This window comes from Ammodytes marinus (assembly GCF_949987685.1).
Source record: "Ammodytes marinus genome assembly, chromosome: 6".
NCBI classification, from domain to species: Eukaryota; Metazoa; Chordata; class Actinopteri; order Uranoscopiformes; family Ammodytidae; genus Ammodytes; species Ammodytes marinus.
In genome coordinates, this window is record NC_137235.1 from 21,429,717 (window position 1) to 21,449,236 (window position 19,520).

The window sequence follows — 19,520 nt, forward strand, 5'->3', positions numbered from 1 at the left end:
CACCGCACAAGCAGACATTTTTTTTCATGGCAAATAAACCCGTTAAATATAAGTCATAGGCCTACACATGTTTAACTACAAATGCTTGCAGCCTGCACCATAACTCTCTGAGATAATGAAAAAAAACACGAAGACATTTCATCATCGTCATGCTTACTGGGTGCTCAGTAGAGTATGATGTCTCACTTTAACTCGAGTCTTCCAAAGACTTAAGATGTATGTACAATTCCACATGTGTGATGTTTATTAACCTAATAGGGATTGTGTCGGTGTTTATATTATTTTAGCTCACTTTGAATATTTTTGCATCATACACAGGACACTAGTTCCAATACCAGTCATTTACTGAGACTGGAGAGAACTATAAACTGGAACCTGTCATTATGGCATTATGGCAATACAAATATCTCTTTTTTTGATGAATTGTAACTGCAACAAAATGAAGCCATTCACCAAAAGCTAATGATTGTATATGTCTAAATTTTTCTGACAGATAATTCCAGGTAATGATATAAATGTAATAAATGTAAAGCCAACATTAAATAAAATGCACATATTAAAAAGGCAGATTCAAAGTTCAGCCTAAAACAAGTCAAAACTCCAACCAAAAAATCCAACCGAATCCGGTCCCTTCCTCTGTTTTCAGTCAATTTGCACAAACTCACTTATTATACTGTACAGCAATACTGCAGCAGCCTGTGTTACGCGTACGCCATAGCTTTTATCAGTCACATAACAGTGTGGATGAAGAAGAAATTCTTATGAATTGTAAAAAAATAAAAATTAGAAATAATAAATGAAATCTAAACTTTCCTTTCACTTGCATGCAGTGAATTATAAATTCAGAGTCCCTACAATAACTGAGTTTAATACCTCAAGCACCCCCCCCCCCCCTTATTTACTAAGCTTAGAGGTCCATCCTCTTAAATACACTTCAAATCACTCATGGGTTAACCACCTAATCGTCAATGTGAGAGCAGACTAAGAAGTGCTTACTTTAGCTACGGCGGGGATCAAACTCACTTATACAGCTTCTCCGATGATGTCTCATCTCAAGTTATGAAGGATTTTTTTTTAAATAAATGATGGAATTCTGTTCACATATATGATCTATTTTCTTTATTCAACCGTCGTAGGACAGTGTGTATTTTGTACTGCAGGGCTGGAGTTTGACATGAGTTATTAACTGGGCTACATCCTTCTATTAGTGATTGCAGTTTGAAAAGTGAGGAAAAAAATTCCTTCTGGCTTCAATTATGCACCACACTTCCTACAGGCAGCACGTAAGGCTGCAGACAGGAAATGATTATTCTGTTCTATTCTCTTCTAGTATATTCTAACCATGCCCAGTGTGCTCATGTATTGTTTCTTACTTCACGCAATTTCCCTGCTAATAAACTGATATAGACTGTGGATATGGTGAGATGCTGCAGTGCGACGATAGCCATTTAAATGTGTCAAAATAACAGGCAGTGTTGTCAAAGCAGGACGATCAATGACGTGATTCTTAAGTAATGCTTGTATGTTAAAGTATAAAAGGGTAGTTCATTCAGACTGTTAGCATAGCGATCATAAAGAGGGTGTATGCTATAACTTAAATATAGCTTCAATAGCAGCAATTTCATACTGTCTTTGTAAGAGCAAATAATGTATGCCTGTGAATGGGGGAACTGAATGCAAGAGGCAAGAAGCAAGCACACTTTTAAATGGGTTTAAATCTATAGTTTTTTTTGTTATATGCATAACCACTGTAGGGGCATTTAAAGCTCAGGTGAAATGATATGGTTAGAGCTAAATGTGGATAATACACATGCTTTAGAACCATATAGCATCAAAGAGTACTGCTCGGTCTCCATGGCTGAACCTGGCCCCTCTTGGCTCCAAGCTGTCTGAGGATGGCAACCAATTTTCTGGCTCCACTGTTCTATGGACCTGATCATTTTCACCATGCCATTATTGTGTATAATATGATTGTTAAATATGGTTCAACTCCATATAGGAAAATGAGCTTTTTGCTGCTGTTAACTTCTTTCCTCATGTGTAGACTGCAGGCTATTTGTTAGCATGTGTTCTCATTAGCATCCTCACGTTATGCTGGCTAAATGCTCTGTGGACAGTCCACAGTGGAAGCTTCTAATGGGCATGTAAAAGTGATCATGGGAAAATAAAAGTCCTACAGGACAATGGTTTCCTAATTTTGAATTAACATGTTGGTAGATTTTTTTTAAAATGATGTAGCCTTTTATTTATCAATCATCTTGTTGCATTTGAACCAAATGTCAAATAGCCCATATAGCCTACTGAGAGCGACTATTTGAGGCACATCGGTTATATTGAATCTTGGTCAAGCTAGAGCAAACAAGCTCCTACACTTTATTTTTTCAATGTGCTGAAAAAAATGATAAGGCTTGTTTAATTTTAGCATTATTAAAGCGACGTCGAACCAGTCTGTCAAAATGTTTGCACATCGCATATAAGGCCCTGCTGGCCAGGCCAATGACCTAAAAGACGTAAAGGCGTATTATAAACAAACAAATAAGTCTTTAAGGCTTTTATCTTTTTTTAAAACAATTTGAATGCTCTTCTCTCAGGAACAGTGAATCAAAATATAATGAAATAGTAAATTTAGCCAGTTGTATACCATGCAAAACTTATTTGAAATCAACTATTAAAATCATAATAAGCCTGCTCATTTTTATATAAATTCTGTGTTATGCTCTGCATTACCACTTTTACGCAAAATGGTCTTATTCTTTTATGGATTTTGGAGTCAGTTTTCATTCTAACGCGAGAATGAATGGCACGTTGCAATGCATAATGGCTAATATACTCCGTAAGCCGATGCAGGAATGTGAATGTATTTTCTGTCACAAAGTGTTCATATTAACTACCAGTCGACCTGATGAGGAGACGGTGTTTACACGATGGTTACACTATGACCTTCGGTCGTTAATCTTCGTGAGATAAACCATTAAAAGAACCGAGGGACTTTTAAATGTAAGCACAGCAACAATGTGTCATCTTTTACGCACACAGAGTAGCCTGTGAATTGATGTAATGACTCCTCTCAGCTCAAAATAATTATTCTAAATAAATGTATAGGCCTACAACAAGGTTACTGTAATTGTCAAAATTAAATAGCAAATGTAGGAGTGTTTACAATCCACTAGTGTATTTACGCATGCATAATGATCCAATGATGGCATATAAGACACGTAGGCTATATTATTTAGTATAATAGGCTGTATCATGCAAGCCTATATTCTGAAAATATTTGGATTGACCTTAAATTATGGTTTGATCAAAACAAAGGTCAGCATCCTTGCCTGCCATGGTAGTGTGGGCTATTTATGATCAGATTTTACGCAGCTAATCAGATAGAAAACAACACATTGGATCCTGCAGCTTTAGCTGATCATAAGTAGCCCCGGATAATATATGATGCAGTTATCTAAGCTACTCTCCTGTTATTCTCATTTCATAAGCTTCATTTAAGTTAATCAGAATCCTATGTCAAAGTGCATAGTAGCCTACGCGCTCTTACCGTCTCTCTCTTCCTCCGCTCCTCCCGAGCCTCCGTCTTTTTCAGTTCGGCCTTGAAAGCCTGTGTGTCCCCTACTTGTCCGTCCTTGTCCAGAATGTCCATCAGGTAGGAGATGTAGCTGGTGGCCAGCCGCAGCGTCTTGATCTTGGAAAGCTTGGTGTCCGCCGGCACGTTGGGGATACACTCCCGCAGCTCCGCGAAGGCCGAGTTGATGCTCTGGGTCCGCCGCCGCTCCTTACGGTTGGCCGTGGGTCTCCGCTTGACGGGCCGCTGTTGTGTGTGGTGGTGGAGTAGACCGGCGGCTCCGTTGACCGAAATGCTCCCGGCCCCTGGGACCAGTCCGCCCGGGCCGTAGTGGTGGTGATGGTGGGGGTCCAGGCCGCCGCTGGAGCCGCCGCTGTTGCCATGGTACTCCGGGCTGTAGCCGGGCGCGAGGCTGTACTCGCTGGGGGACATGTCCGCGTGGCTGATCAGCCAGCTCGTGAAGTACGGCGGAGCCCCGGTGTCCTCGTGACACCGACCGGCCGCTGCTGCCGCCGCGTGCAGGGAGTAGTGGTGGCTGTCGTGGTGGTGCATGGCCGGGTGGTGAGGGAAGCCCGACACTAGACTCATAGTGACACACACAAACAAACACGCACTGCACACGCATACACTCTCACTCACACTCACAGGTCCTTCACGGATGCTGCAGCAGTGAACTCTCCCGCGCTGTTTAAGGCTTGTCCACGGCAGATGTGTGCATGTTGAATGATCTCTCCAACGCGTCCCGACACAAACGCACCGCCTGGTCTGACCGTGGGCTCGGTATTCCTAGGCTAGAGAGCCGGCGAGGCTTGTGTACAGTGGCCCTGTAGGCCGGCTAGGCTTGTGTACAGTGCCCTGTAGGCCGCTAACTTCTGTCCAGACCACTCCTCCTCTAAGACATTGTTCCTCTTCCTCGTGTTCTAAATTGTAGCAGCAGTTATTCCTCTTCTTCTTCTTCTTTGAAAGAATCACGGTGCGTATTCCTCCCTTTCCCCTCTGCACTCATCATTCTGTGTGAGTTTGCTGGCAGCTGTCAGCCTCAAAGCCGTTTGGCAAGGCAGGACCAGTCTGTGCAGGCACTGGGTCATACTGGCTCTTTGGTACTGAGCTAGGGTAGAGCCAGAGAGAGAGAGAGAGAGAGAGAGAGAGAGAGAGAGAGAGAGAGAGAGAGAGAGAGAGAGAGTGTGTGTGTGTGTGTGTGTGTGTGTGTGTGATTTACTACGTCATCTTTACTACCGGGGTGGAGAAACTGACTCCACAGCCTTTGTCAACCAATGGCTCCCTCCAGCCAAGTCTGCAGGCTCTGTTTACTTCTCCTTAATGTCAATGAGCTTGCTAAGTAGACCTGCGGGCGCGCGCACAAAGTGGATTTAAGGAATGAAATATAGTCACTTGCTTTTTACGCAAATTAAAAGGTTGCACTGTTTTCTCAGTTTGTAGGATTATCGACGCAATAGATGGAGTAAATGCCAAGCTTTAAAATATCTGAAGAGACCAGGATATTATGGCGGTGTTCGGAAATAATGTCAAATAATCATTAATTTTGATGAGCAACTGGTGTTTGGATTGACGCAAGGCGCATGACGCGTTAATAAGGAAGCAGATCATATCTGTTCAAGCAAAGCGGACTATTAGTCCGTTATAAAAATAGATTTTGTCCGATGGGATTTAAATGTTCTTCCAGTTTGACAATGGGGGACGTGTCCTTTGCTTCTAATGGTCGTGTGTTGTGTGTAGCAAACCAAGGAACCACTGCTCAACATATGCAGTTGGCTTGATGTCAAATAGTCAAACTGTGAAGGCCATAACAAACAGACACTAGCCAGCCATGGACATGCGCAATGCATGACAGTTGTCTGGACTTATTTCATTACTAATAGCCTACAATCCGTGTTGGCCTAAATATAGTCTACTGCAAGACGGATATGGTTACTAATAAAAAAGGTTATTCCATGTGGCAATTATCACACGCAAATATCAAATGCAGCAGTCTATATTAGTTTACATTTTGTTGTCATGAGAATGAAAAGAGCAATAATTAATTGTAGGCTACCACAATTATTTATTTGTGATTTGTTTTAGGCCTATGCCTTTTCTTACATATAATTATATTGTTAAATAGCTTTGTATATTAGCTTACATATGTTATTCTTCTTGACACATGACCTCCTTATGTTTTTTAGAGAATGATTTACAGTAACACGTTCTATAATTTCCTTTAAAGTCAATATAACAGAAACGCCGTCAGGCCTGCTATTAGTGTGCTGCTAGTATTCCTCAATTGAATCAACATTTGCAAAACAATTAATTCAAATATTTTTTTGCTCCTTTCTGAAATCCCACTTTCCAAATAAATACTGTACATACCCTAGTGAGACCGAATTTAAACTGAGAAAGGTTTGACTGCAGGTAGGCTAACAACAAAGTGAAAGAAACCAGCGCAACGCAAAATAATAAATAATGTTTTTTTTAGCTCATTCATGAAACTTGTCTAAATGGCCTCGAGATAAAGGCTACAGACTATCAATGCTATTATAATTATTAGTATTAGGCTATTATAATTAGGCTATTATTGTTAGCAAATGTCTGTAGCCTAGTAGGCCTATCCTATATTTGCGTTACACCTTCAGAAGTGTTAGGCTACAGTGTAAATCAGCTCTGGTATAGGCTATCGTCTGGCATAGAGGTGACATTCCTGACAGTGGTAAAACGGAAAGTTCCAGTTTAGCTTCATGGTTTATCAGAAAACGTCCGAGCTGACGTAAATGACCACCATAACGTCACGGCCCGGTCCCCTCCTCAATCTGTGACCGACCTCCTGACCGCTCGCAGCGGCCGCCTCCAGCCGAAGAGTCCGCCAAATCTCTACAACCTTGGAATATCTGTTCTCAAATGATTTTCCTTTTGGGTTTGTCACGAGTTTCAATACAAACATACAGGGTTATTATGTATCTCCCTAATAGCAGTGACGTTCATGACCTTCATTCAAACATTTAAAAATATAAGAGACAATTCAAAGCTTTGAGCTGAAATAATTTAAATATTTGAATATTTATGTTTCTATAGCTACCAGTCCAAGAGAGAGAGAGAGAGAGAGAGAGAGAGAGAGAGAGAGAGAGAGAGAGAGAGAGAGAGAGAGAGAGAGAGAGAGAGAGAGAGAGAGAGAGAGAGAGAGAGAGAGAGAGAGAGAGAGAGAGAGAGAGAGAGAGAGAGAGAGAAGAAATCCAATGACAGCTAATCCGATTTTACCCAGAGCTGTGATGTGTGATGTGATCATAATGTAGAAAGTAAATACAAACATTAATCCATCATACCATTTGCACCTCTTAATAAAGCTGTTGTAGGAATAATTACAAACCTGGGCACCCTTAAGCTTTTCATGTCATTTGAACACATTCTCTTATTTGTTGACATTGACAAGGGAGCCAAAAGAGAAGTATGCAGTGGTGAAAACCAAAAACAGACAAGCAATACCAAATATTAAAATAACTTTATCTCAACTAATATGAGGTCTAGGCCGAAAAATGAATCTAGGCGACCCGTTGAAGGCCACAGAGGACCATTCAAGGTTCTCTGAATACCTTTCAAAGAGTGCTTGCTTCAAGCTTCTTTAAGGACCTTTATATTTCCAGGATACATGGAATTGGAAAAACCAAACAATAGTTGGAACTTATACTGTAGGTTACTGGACCGACTTTGTCCACTTTATGTAGGCCTAAGCATGCATAATATTAAGCCTTCTCATCTTTTTCAGTTGTTTCCACTCTAACCCTATTGAGTCTCCCATTCTAATATCATCCACCACTTTTAGCCTCTAAACATTTCAGCAGTAAAGGTAAAGCCCAGGAGAGGGAGATTCAAACCAGTGGACTGAACGACACACACACACACACACACTTGCATTAATAATAGAGCAACAGCCAGAAATATACAAGTCTTTGGCCAGAGGTGTGGACAGCAAGTGGACTTACTGTGAAATGTGTTGATTTGAAGCTGGAGTCCAGAGGGGCACTGCTCCCAAGGCACATTGTGGACACTCAATATAAAAAGCCAGGCAGTAGCCAGATGGCAGCAATGCTTAATTATTATCTTGCATGGCTACAATTTCCATAAAAACAAAATGAGACATCGACAATGTAGCGACATGACACAGTCACACCAGACAAATAACACCAGGGTGGACCATTACTTACGGCTGACTTACCACAGTAGGTGTGTGTCTGCTGTTCTTACATTCTAGCTAGTAAAGAAAGAAAGGCACAATAATAATTTACAAATAGATCAATTCATTTTTCCTTTGGTCACTTGACTCAAGGTGAACACAATAGTGACATATTACAACCTTATTTAGTTGTTATGTTGATCGTGTTAGAAAGCAGTTGTATTTTTTAACACATCAAGCAGACAGAGCAACATTAGAATCAATTATGAGTTGTGTTTGTGTCTCTCACTCTCCCTTTAGCTCTGTTTTGGTCTCTACCAACTCCCCAGGGATGTGTGTGGCAATTTAGCGGCTAAATGCTTCACTATGTGCACCAGCACATTGCTGGCTTTTTGCATTTTTGCTTCTTTTTTGTTATAGGTTAGTTCAACACAGTGTTGGACTGAGCCCTTTCACATGTCCAGTGCTAATATGAAAATATGAATTAGTGCAGCTTCAAATAGACACATGGATGTTTGATTTGAAGCAAAGCCAAAGAATACCCATTGCACAATGACACAAGGAACCAATAACCCTTGGGTTATTTTTGGAGTTTGAAATGTAATCAAAATGCCAGAGTGATGGTGAGGATTAGGAGCCTTTATATATTAGATAAACATAATTTGTTAAATTCACCTAAAGTACTGCATTCATCCATAAGGATTCCATTGTAATAACACTGTCCCCTATGGTACCTTGCGTTATTAAAGGCCCCAAAATGAAAAGACTAAGATAAAGAAATGATAGCCACCCTGTGTAGTGTTGATTTGACAGTTGACTCACTGTACTACGCACTGCAATGTATCCATTATTTGCTTATTAGGGCACACAAGCTCCTAATATCACAACAGAATCATGGAATAATTTTTTTTTTTGTACACACGTAAACTTGAAACTGACCAGAAACCCCCACTTAAATGGAATTTACATTGATTTCAGCTGATCCAACCCAGGACTCAGAAGTCAACTGTCTTCAGTATTTTTAGGACTCAAAGCTGGACTGTTATATTTGACATCAGCATGTTTGTGCCTCAGTTGTCAGTGAGGTTTGTTTGTGGCTTGTGCATTTACACATACATGTAGTTTGTAGGAGGCAGAGGGTAATAATGTGTATGAAGCCCAGGCAAATTATGTCCATGATGTTAAACTGCATTAGCTTTCGACTGTAAAATGAATACAATACCTATTCAGGATTAAGAAATATGAACATAATAACCTGCACAAGGACTGCAGTCTATGGGTATTACTGAATGTGACTGTTAAAAGAAACATAGACAATATTCCAGGAATATTAAGGTAATATTTTTTTGAAAAACAAGCTACAGATATCATTTCAGGATCATTTGAATGTGTCATAAACAGCTAAAGTTTAGCTGCTAAACAGTGTCACAGTGGGACAGGCTAGAGCAGGCCACTGGTCAGCATTGGTGAGAAAATGCTTTCTACTCTTAAATGAGTTTGGAAAAGCTTGGATTGAAAAGGGAAACATTTGGATATTTGTACTTTTGTCTTTCCCATAGAAATTGTTCCTGTGCGTGCATTTTTGATTTAAAAATGGGCAAATGTCTCTCATACAGGTTAGCTTAGCTCAAACACTGGTAGTCAAGGAGAGCAGGTAAAAAGATAAACTTTACCTGTGTGCTTGTTGCGTCTTGTTTATTTACCACGTTATGTTGTGCTCTATATTTGTACACGTTATGGCATTTTAGAATCAAATAAATACTGGGAGGAAACCAGGAAGAGCCCGTGATGGTCACATATTTATTTGATTCTAAAATGACATAACGTGTAAAAATCTAGAGTTAAATAAAGAAATCCCAACAAGCACACAGAAGCGTTTAGTAATGTTGTAAAGTTTATCTTTTGACCTGCTCCCCTTGACTACCAGTGTTTGAGCTAAGCTAACCTGGATGAACAGCCTTTGCCCATTTCTATATCAAAAATGCACGTACAGTTACAGGAACGGTTTCTTTCACCTTTTCTTGAGCCGGAGAGTGAGGCAAAAAAGCTAAAGAACGTTTTGAACTATTCCTTTAAATATGGCAACAGATAGACATCTTTAACTCACCACTTTAAAATGAAGAATGACTGAATCGCAAGTTTATTGTTACTGTTATTATTAATTAGTGATAACATAAAAATATCAAGTATACCAAAGTTACAAGGGTAAGCTATACGTAGGTCCGTTTGTTATTATTGGTTAGCCAAAGGCTAAGACTGGTTCAAAGTGATAGCTGCAACACAAAACGTGCTTTTAACAAATGTTTGCAGGCAAACTAATTGGATATAAATGATGGTTCTAAAAGGGTTTGAGTGCCGGTTGTATTTCTTCTCAGTTGTGTGGGAGACCGACCTGAGGAGTGAATGGGGGTTGTAGATTGCGCGTAGGAATTCTGTGTTAGGAAGGCATATGATTTATATTTGTTTAAGTGTTGAATGGGGGGCTGCATTCTGTGTGTGTGTGTGTGTGTCGGCCTGCTCTGTGTAATCTAGCTATGCGAATGGGAGCTGTTGCAGTAATTTAGATCGGTTTGTGTCTCCTGATAATGATACATAATTAGACTGTAGGTCAGTCGGTCAGACTCCTGATCTCTCCCTTTCTCTCTCTCTCTCTCTCTCTCTCTCTCTCTCTCTCTCTCTCTCTCTCTCTCTCTCTCTCTCTCTCACACACACACACACACACACACACACCGTATGCCCTCCTCTGATCTCAGCCATTCCTACTCTGTATAAATAAACCTGACATAGTAGCAGGGCCCAAGCCCGTGTGAGTGTGTGTGAAAGAAGGGGGGTTAGAGCTATGTCTGTGTGTGTGTGTGTGTGTGTGTGTGTGTGTCAGGCTGCGTGATGACGTGCAGGTACATTCCAGAGCAGCGGAAGTTTCTTTTCAGAGTGAAATGCTGTTGTTCATGCCTGGACTCAATTAAAACCATAGTACAACTCTCTGGAGTCATGGCGCTGAGCTCAGCTGACGTTATAGGTTGGAAACATACAATTCTAATAAGCTACACTTTTAACTATAACCAGTCTGTGATCAATACAGCAATGGTAAAACCTGGACCACCTGGTGTTGATCATGCATGGGAAGAAATGCCCATTGGGATTTAGTAAAAGATTGGAACAAAATAAATGAATGGAAATGTGTATGTTGATATTTGTGTGTAATGTACTGTGAAGCAATTTAGAAACAGTCCACAGATAGTTCAGTCACTGTTAAAATGATACTGAAATACACTGCTAAAATGGATAAAAGGATCCTCAATGAACAAGACTGTGTTCCAAATGGTCACAGACTATGATATTGGCCTAATATTCCCCATGTAATTTCTATAACAACCATTCAAATTTAAAAAATAAGGTTAGGAGGTAGAATGTGTTTTTGACTGAGATTGCAAATGCGTTCAGTGGTGGAATGAGCTGATTATTATAAACTTAAAGGGATAGTTCAGTATTTTTGAAGTGTGGTTGTATGAGGTACTTAGTTATTGTGTTACCTTATGGCAACACATGAGTTGACGTAGTAAAACACGGCCGAACTACGCTTGGAAATATAAAAGGCTGTCTGCTGGTGCAGTGCATTGCATCAGTCCGCAAATCAGCAATGAAAAAATCATAAATATAATGTACTATTGAAGGGATATTTATTTTTTAGGTTAGCATTTATATACGTGGTAAAAAAAAAAATCTTCAGGCCCCCTCTGCCAAGGAACAATGGTGACTCGTGCTACAGCAACTTCTCTCCCAAACTCCTTAAAATAACTGCTCTGATCTCCATCTCCATAAAAATACTGAACTATCCCTTTGGACCAAGTTTAGATATACCTTCACAACCTTTAAAATGAAGCTGGATTTGAACATGAGGTCACTTGTTTGGATGGTAATTCCAATGTCAGTGCAGGCTCATGTTTCAAGCAGAGAATTGCCTATAACGGCTTCCCCTATATGGCCAGTTCCATCTCACCTAGACCAAAGGGACAGTTAATCTGATGGATTAGTGCTATTGTAAAACTAAGAGCTCACATTGATACATTGAGAAGGACTGTGGTTGAAAGCTGATACAAAGGACAACAGAGAGGGGACACTCACACCGTGTGAGAAAAATAGCACAATTTAACCACCTTCACAGAAGCCAATACACACGCTTTTGTTTTGCTAGTGGCTAAACAGGCCTTAGAGGCTCAACACTGGATCAATACACTTCAAGATCTGTTATATATGCCTTTTATCCTGGTCTCGGTGTGAACATATAGCCTGGGAATATGATGGATTCCCAAACCCTAATCCCCAAACTCTTTCATGACAAACATGCCACTGCTCATATGACATGTATGTCTCTGTTGCAGGGGATTCTATTAGGGGAATTTTCCCAGTTGAGGCCTGAAGAAATGTCCCCCTCTTTTTTAGCCCCACAGGGCCAAGGTGCCAATGTGTTCATCAGGTGGTGTTTTTATGTTCTCTTAAAACTCTCTGAATGTGGCCCATAGGTTTTGAGCTATAGGTTCAATCTGAGAAAAATGATTTGACTGGGAGACCATGCATTAAGGGTGTGTCTTGTGACCTTGTAGGGACACAAGATTCAAGAAGTGTATTTGTCATATGCACATAAAAAATTACAGCAGCAGTCATTGGCAATTAAGTTCTTAAGTCCAAGGCAATGCAATATAGAAGAAGAAAAACACAGTGAAGAGAGCAACACCTGAGACACAAATAAACATAAAAGCAGAATGCAAAATAAAATGTAGACACAATAAAATACTGCAAGTGTAAATAACAAAACATAAATAAATAACTGTAGTGAATCAAGGGAATTGATGAATTCAAGGGAACTGATGGCCTTTCTGTTATACAGTCATATGAAAAAGTTTGGGACCCCCTTCTAATTTTGGGGATTTTTGTTCATCATTAGCTGGGATTTCAAAGAAGCAAATTCCTTTTCATATATGACATACCTTAGGGAAACAGAAGCAATTCAGCAGTGTCATTTTGTTTATTGGAATAATAGAAAATGTGCAATAGGCATCATAACAAAATTTGACTGGTGCATAAATTTGGGCACCCCAAAAGAAAAATTACATCAGTACTTAGTTGAGCCTCCTTTTGAAAAAATAACAGCCTCTAGACGCCTTCGGTAGCCTGTGATGAGTGTCTGGATCCTGGATGTAGGTATTTTGAACATTCTTACATACTAAAGCGATCCAGTTCAGTTAAATGTGATGGCTGCATTATCCTGAATAATCTGTTGAAACTGGGTTGAATTCATCCGACTATCCACTTTAACCAGGGCTCCAGTCCCTGAAGTGGCCACAGCATGACCAAATTTGACAGTAGGTAGCAGGTGTTTTTCTTGGAATGCAGTTTTCTTCTTTCGCCACGCAAAGCGCTTTTTATAAAGACCAAATAACTAAATTTTTGTCTCATCAGTCCAAAGCATTTTCTTCCAAAATGAATCTGGCTTGTCTAAATTAGCTTTTGCATACTCCATGCAACTGTATCTGTGGCGTGGGCGCAGAAAGGGCTTCCTTCTCATCACCCGGCCATACAGATGTTTTGGTGCAAAATGCGCTGAATTGTTGAACGATGTACAGATACACCATCTGCAGCCACATGTTCTTGCAGGTCTTTGGAGGTGATCTGTGGGTTGTGTGCAACCATTCTCACAATCCTCCACCTATGCCGCTCCTGTTTTTTTCTTGGTCTGCCATGCCTGGGTTTAACTGCCACTGTGCCTGTGTCCTTCCATTTCCTGACAACGTTCCCTACAGTCGAAATTGACAATTGAAACCTTTGGGAAAGCTTCTTGTAGTCTTCCCCTAAACCATGACAATGAATAATCTTTGTTTTTCAGATCTTTTGGGAGCTGCTTTGATGATCCCATTCTGTCTCACTTCAGCAGAGAGTCAAAGAGAAGTGCAACTTGCATTTAGGCACCTAAAATACCTTTGGTAACACTTTAGTTCGATAGTCCACAGTTGACACTCAACAAGCCATCAGTTGATACGCAGTTGCATGTCAACAGTGAATGAGTTTACATATCTCAACAGATACGTAACATGAATTCAACTAACTGTAAGTTAACTATAAGTTGCACTATTAGTAGATGATTAGTTGATATTCAACAGAGCTTGTTCAACAGATAAAAAAACAAGGATTCAACTAACTGTCTGTTAACTATAGGTTGCACTATTAGTAGATGTTTAGTTGATATTCAACAGTGAGTAAGTAGATACATATTTAGAATGCATTCAACTGTCAGTTAACTATAAGTTGCATGTTTAGTAGATGTTGTTTTGTACACGTAGCATGCATTCAACTATCTGTCAGTTAACTATTAGTTGCATTATTAGTAGATGGTTAGTTGATATTAAACAGTGAGTTAGTTGATACTTAACAAAGCTTGTCATCAAATATGTAACATGCATTCAACTAAGTGTTAGTTAACTATAAGATCATTTTATTTTGTTAATTTATTTTTACAAATACAGTCTGCAACAGACATTGTACTTTTTATTACATGTTCTTTACAAATATTCAACTATCAGTTGAGTGTCAACTTCTAGTAAGTTGACTATCAACTGCTGTTATCAACCAATTCTCAACTTACGTTTCATATGGATCAACTTTCCCCCACTCACAAGGAACACATCTAATGAATGAACATTCAACCCTCTGTTGATCATGTATGTTCATTGTAAAATAAAGATGAGAATGTTTTATCAATCAATAGGCACCCTGTGTAGGTGACTACCTGTTGATTGTCATATGACTGTCGACAAACTATCAGTCAATATTCAACTTAGCATAAGTAGACAGGTCTTGGGACTGTCAAATTAAAGTGAAAACAGTTTAGTGTCTACACACTATTAACAGAGCAAAACAGAGAAAATAGTTGATTCTCAACAAACTATCAGTCGACGTTCAACTAAGCATTAGTAGAGAGGTCTTAGGACTGTCAAATTAAAGTGAAAACAGTTTAGTGTCTGTAGACACTCTACAAACTAGTAACAGTAGAAAATAGAGACAAGTTTTGCTCAACTGATGAGTAACACTGGATGACCCCAAAGTAAAGTTAAAAAATATATAGGCAGCATATCTGAACAGGAAAGAACATTTATTTGAAGTAAATTTAACTTTTTTCAGTAGTTACACAACATGTAGGTACACAGCAAGTACCATCAATACCTCTAAAAAAGACAATAAAACTAATGCATGTATTTATTTAGGTGTCACTTAGGCAATTGTTTAACGACAGATCGTCCAAAAATTGACATTCAAAAAGCTCAGTAAAGTGTACCATAACACCCAGTACCACTAGTTATGATACTGAGCAAACATATGTAATATATAACATCAGTTCTCATGAAACGCTTTGTTATGGTAAGAAAAAGATATATAATTTTGTTATGGACCAGAATATCTGAAGCTGCTAGTAGCTCGGGACAAAATGGATTAACAGCAATGGTGGAACAAGACACACTGATTCAGCAGTTAGGTTTGACAAGTAAATGTAAAATACTTATTTTCTACTCTCTCTTCCTTGAAGTGTATGTCATTGTTGATTCTCAGTAAAACATAAAAAAAACACAACAGTGCCATTTTTTTCATTATGGACTCAAGATAAAACAACTTAATTATCACTCTCCTGTGACCAACCACTAGTTTAACCTGGTCCTGCCACTGTTATTTGAATGAGCACATTTAAATAATTTTTCGCTCTCTTTAGATCCAGTTGTTGGGTTACTAGCCACTCCAGGCCTGCTGTACTCCTTTTCAATTGAAGCAGTCGGGCTGAAGAATCCAGGAATCTTGTCCTATCACCCAGTTGATGAACATAGAAAGAAATGATCTGAGAATTACCACAAAATAGTTCAAATGCATGTTGATTTCCTTTATCTAAATCATTATAGCATTGTGGTTCCACATTAAAACACATAATGCTTTATATTGCTTTAATAAAATATATTTGGTACCCTAATCGAATACAATTCTCACTGAACCTTGTACAGATTGAAATTATTTTTTAATTAAAGAAACATGTAATCTCTATGACCATTCTACACAACACCACATGCATAGACTCAGTTTTTGCTCACTTTAGACTGAAATAGCAATGTGCACTTTGAATGTGGAACATGCAAACATTTATTCAAATACAGTTTAGTGTCTATAAACACACTTTATTTAGACAGATACTTGTGAAGCTAGGCAGCGCTAGGCTCATGCTAACGTTGCTAATATAGCTAGCGCGCTAGGCGCGGCGCTAATGCTAACGTGGCTATGCTAGCGGGAGGCCGCGTCGCTAATATATATGACATTATTCTTACATACACAAAACGATATCTCACAAATACCTCAGTTAACTCACCAATTATTCCCTTTGGCCAATGGCAGCATACTTGTGACCACCACGGGTCTTTAGTGTGAAATGGATGGGTTGGTCAAGCTGGCTTTTAGCACATAGCTTTACTGTCCAGGTACACATCCATTTTTTAGCTGCCCAGGTCAGTAAAACGAGCCCTCTCTGTCTCGAAAAAGCCCTAACCACGCTGGGGCAGTTCAAGTGCTTGAAAAAGGTGGGTAATCGTAATGTCGATAATATTCGAAAATCCAGACTCCAAACATATTATCACCTTCCCAAAGTTTAAATACATATTTATAGATGTATCTATGTTTTTATATAAAATTGTTAATATCAGCAATGGCTGTATAAACCTCTCAAGATTAGAGGACCTAAATAGGCCTACATAGAGTGGTGTGCAATACAATGAGAACGTATAGTGGTTACTGATAAATAACAACTATAACCTGTAGGACATTATTGATAATATTGTGAGCAGAAATTATATGAAAAAAAATATATTGATCTATTAATGTGTATTTTAAACTTTGGGAAGGTGAAAATATGTTTGGAGAGACTTTATTTAGGAAACATATTTAATTTCTAACTGTATCGACATTACGATTTCCCACTTTTTTCAAGCACTTGAACTCCCCCAGCTTGGTTGGTAAGGGCTCAGGGCTGTTTAAGCGAGAGGTCTCGTTCTTTACTGGCAGCTAAAGAGAAGGTTGTGTGTCTGGTCAGTAAAAGCAGCAACTATATGCTAAGGACCGCTTGACCAACCAATCCATCTCACACTGAAGACCCGTGGTGGTCACAAGTATGCTGCCATTAGCCAAAGGGAATAATTGGTGAGTTAACTGAGGTATTTGTGAGATATCGTTTTGTGTATGTAAGAATAATGTCATATATATTAGCGACGCGGCCTCCCGCTAGCATAGCCACGTTAGCATTAGCGCCGCGCCTAGCGCGCTAGCTATATTAGCAACGTTAGCATGAGCCTAGCGCTGCCTAGCTTCACAAGTATCTGTCTAAATAAAGTGTGTTTATAGACACTAAACTGTATTTGAATAAATGTTTGCATGTTCCACATTCAAAGTGCACATTGCTATTTCAGTCTAAAGTGAGCAAAAACTGAGTCTATGCATGTGGTGTTGTGTAGAATGGTCATAGAGATTACATGTTTCTTTAATTAAAAAATAATTTCAATCTGTACAAGGTTCAGTGAGAATTGTATTCGATTAGGGTACCAAATATATTTTATTAAAGCAATATAAAGCATTATGTGTTTTAATGTGGAACCACAATGCTATAATGATTTAGATAAAGGAAATCAAAATGCATTTGAACTATTTTGTGGTAATTCTCAGATCATTTCTTTCTATGTTCATCAACTGGGTGATAGGACAAGATTCCTGGATTCTTCAGCCCGACTGCTTCAATTGAAAAGGAGTACAGCAGGCCTGGAGTGGCTAGTAACCCAACAACTGGATCTAAAGAGAGCGAAAAATTATTTAAATGTGCTCATTCAAATAACAGTGGCAGGACCAGGTTAAACTAGTGGTTGGTCACAGGAGAGTGATAATTAAGTTGTTTTATCTTGAGTCCATAATGAAAAAAATGGCACTGTTGTGTTTTTTTTATGTTTTACTGAGAATCAACAATGACATACACTTCAAGGAAGAGAGAGTAGAAAATAAGTATTTTACATTTACTTGTCAAACCTAACTGCTGAATCAGTGTGTCTTGTTCCACCATTGCTGTTAATCCATTTTGTCCCGAGCTACTAGGAGCTTCAGATATTCTGGTCCATAACAAAATTATATATCTTTTTCTTACCATAACAAAGCGTTTCATGAGAACTGATGTTATATATTACATATGTTTGCTCAGTATCATAACTAGTGGTACTGGGTGTTATGGTACACTTTACTGAGCTTTTTGAATGTCAATTTTTGGACGATCTGTCGTTAAACAATTGCCTAAGTGACACCTAAATAAATACATGCATTAGTTTTATTGTCTTTTTTAGAGGTATTGATGGTACTTGCTGTGTACCTACATGTTGTGTAACTACTGAAAAAAGTTAAATTTACTTCAAATAAATGTTCTTTCCTGTTCAGATATGCTGCCTATATATTTTTTAACTTTACTTTGGGGTCATCCAGTGTTACTCATCAGTTGAGCAAAACTTGTCTCTATTTTCTACTGTTACTAGTTTGTAGAGTGTCTACAGACACTAAACTGTTTTCACTTTAATTTGACAGTCCTAAGACCTCTCTACTAATGCTTAGTTGAACGTCGACTGATAGTTTGTTGAGAATCAACTATTTTCTCTGTTTTGCTCTGTTAATAGTGTGTAGACACTAAACTGTTTTCACTTTAATTTGACAGTCCCAAGACCTGTCTACTTATGCTAAGTTGAATATTGACTGATAGTTTGTCGACAGTCATATGACAATCAACAGGTAGTCACCTACACAGGGTGCCTATTGATTGATAAAACATTCTCATCTTTATTTTACAATGAACATACATGATCAACAGAGGGTTGAATGTTCATTCATTAGATGTGTTCCTTGTGAGTGGGGGAAAGTTGATCCATATGAAACGTAAGTTGAGAATTGGTTGATAACAGCAGTTGATAGTCAACTTACTAGAAGTTGACACTCAACTGATAGTTGAATATTTGTAAAGAACATGTAATAAAAAGTACAATGTCTGTTGCAGACTGTATTTGTAAAAATAAATTAACAAAATAAAATGATCTTATAGTTAACTAACACTTAGTTGAATGCATGTTACATATTTGATGACAAGCTTTGTTAAGTATCAACTAACTCACTGTTTAATATCAACTAACCATCTACTAATAATGCAACTAATAGTTAACTGACAGATAGTTGAATGCATGCTACGTGTACAAAACAACATCTACTAAACATGCAACTTATAGTTAACTGACAGTTGAATGCATTCTAAATATGTATCTACTTACTCACTGTTGAATATCAACTAAACATCTACTAATAGTGCAACCTATAGTTAACAGACAGTTAGTTGAATCCTTGTTTTTTTATCTGTTGAACAAGCACTGTTGAATATCAACTAATCATCTACTAATAGTGCAACTTATAGTTAACTTACAGTTAGTTGAATTCATGTTACGTATCTGTTGAGATATGTAAACTCATTCACTGTTGACATGCAACTGCGTATCAACTGATTGCTTGTTGAGTGTCAACTGTGGACTATCGAACTAAAGTGTTACCATACCTTTTCTCATGATTAAACAGACCTTTCTATGAGGTTCAAGGCTTAACAACATAATCCAACCAATTTTGTGTGTAAAGTCATCAGTTTTACATAGTGTTACAGGCATTAAAATCAACAAAACCACAAGGGTTCCTATATTT

The 19,520-nt window shown here is 38.6% G+C and overlaps 1 protein-coding gene across 1 annotated transcript in view; it reads right to left on the bottom strand.

Annotated features, from left to right (window-relative positions):
- The window catches only part of hand2 (heart and neural crest derivatives expressed 2), a gene marked incomplete at both ends in the record, with an annotated part of 6,618 nt that extends 2,462 nt beyond the window's left edge, over window positions 1-4,156 (bottom strand). The window contains one exon of the mRNA XM_080029276.1: window positions 3,545-4,156. Within this exon, the coding sequence (XP_079885402.1) occupies window positions 3,545-4,156 (612 nt within the window). The remainder of the gene's footprint in view (window positions 1-3,544) is intronic.
- Window positions 4,157-19,520: the final 15,364 nt, after the last annotated feature.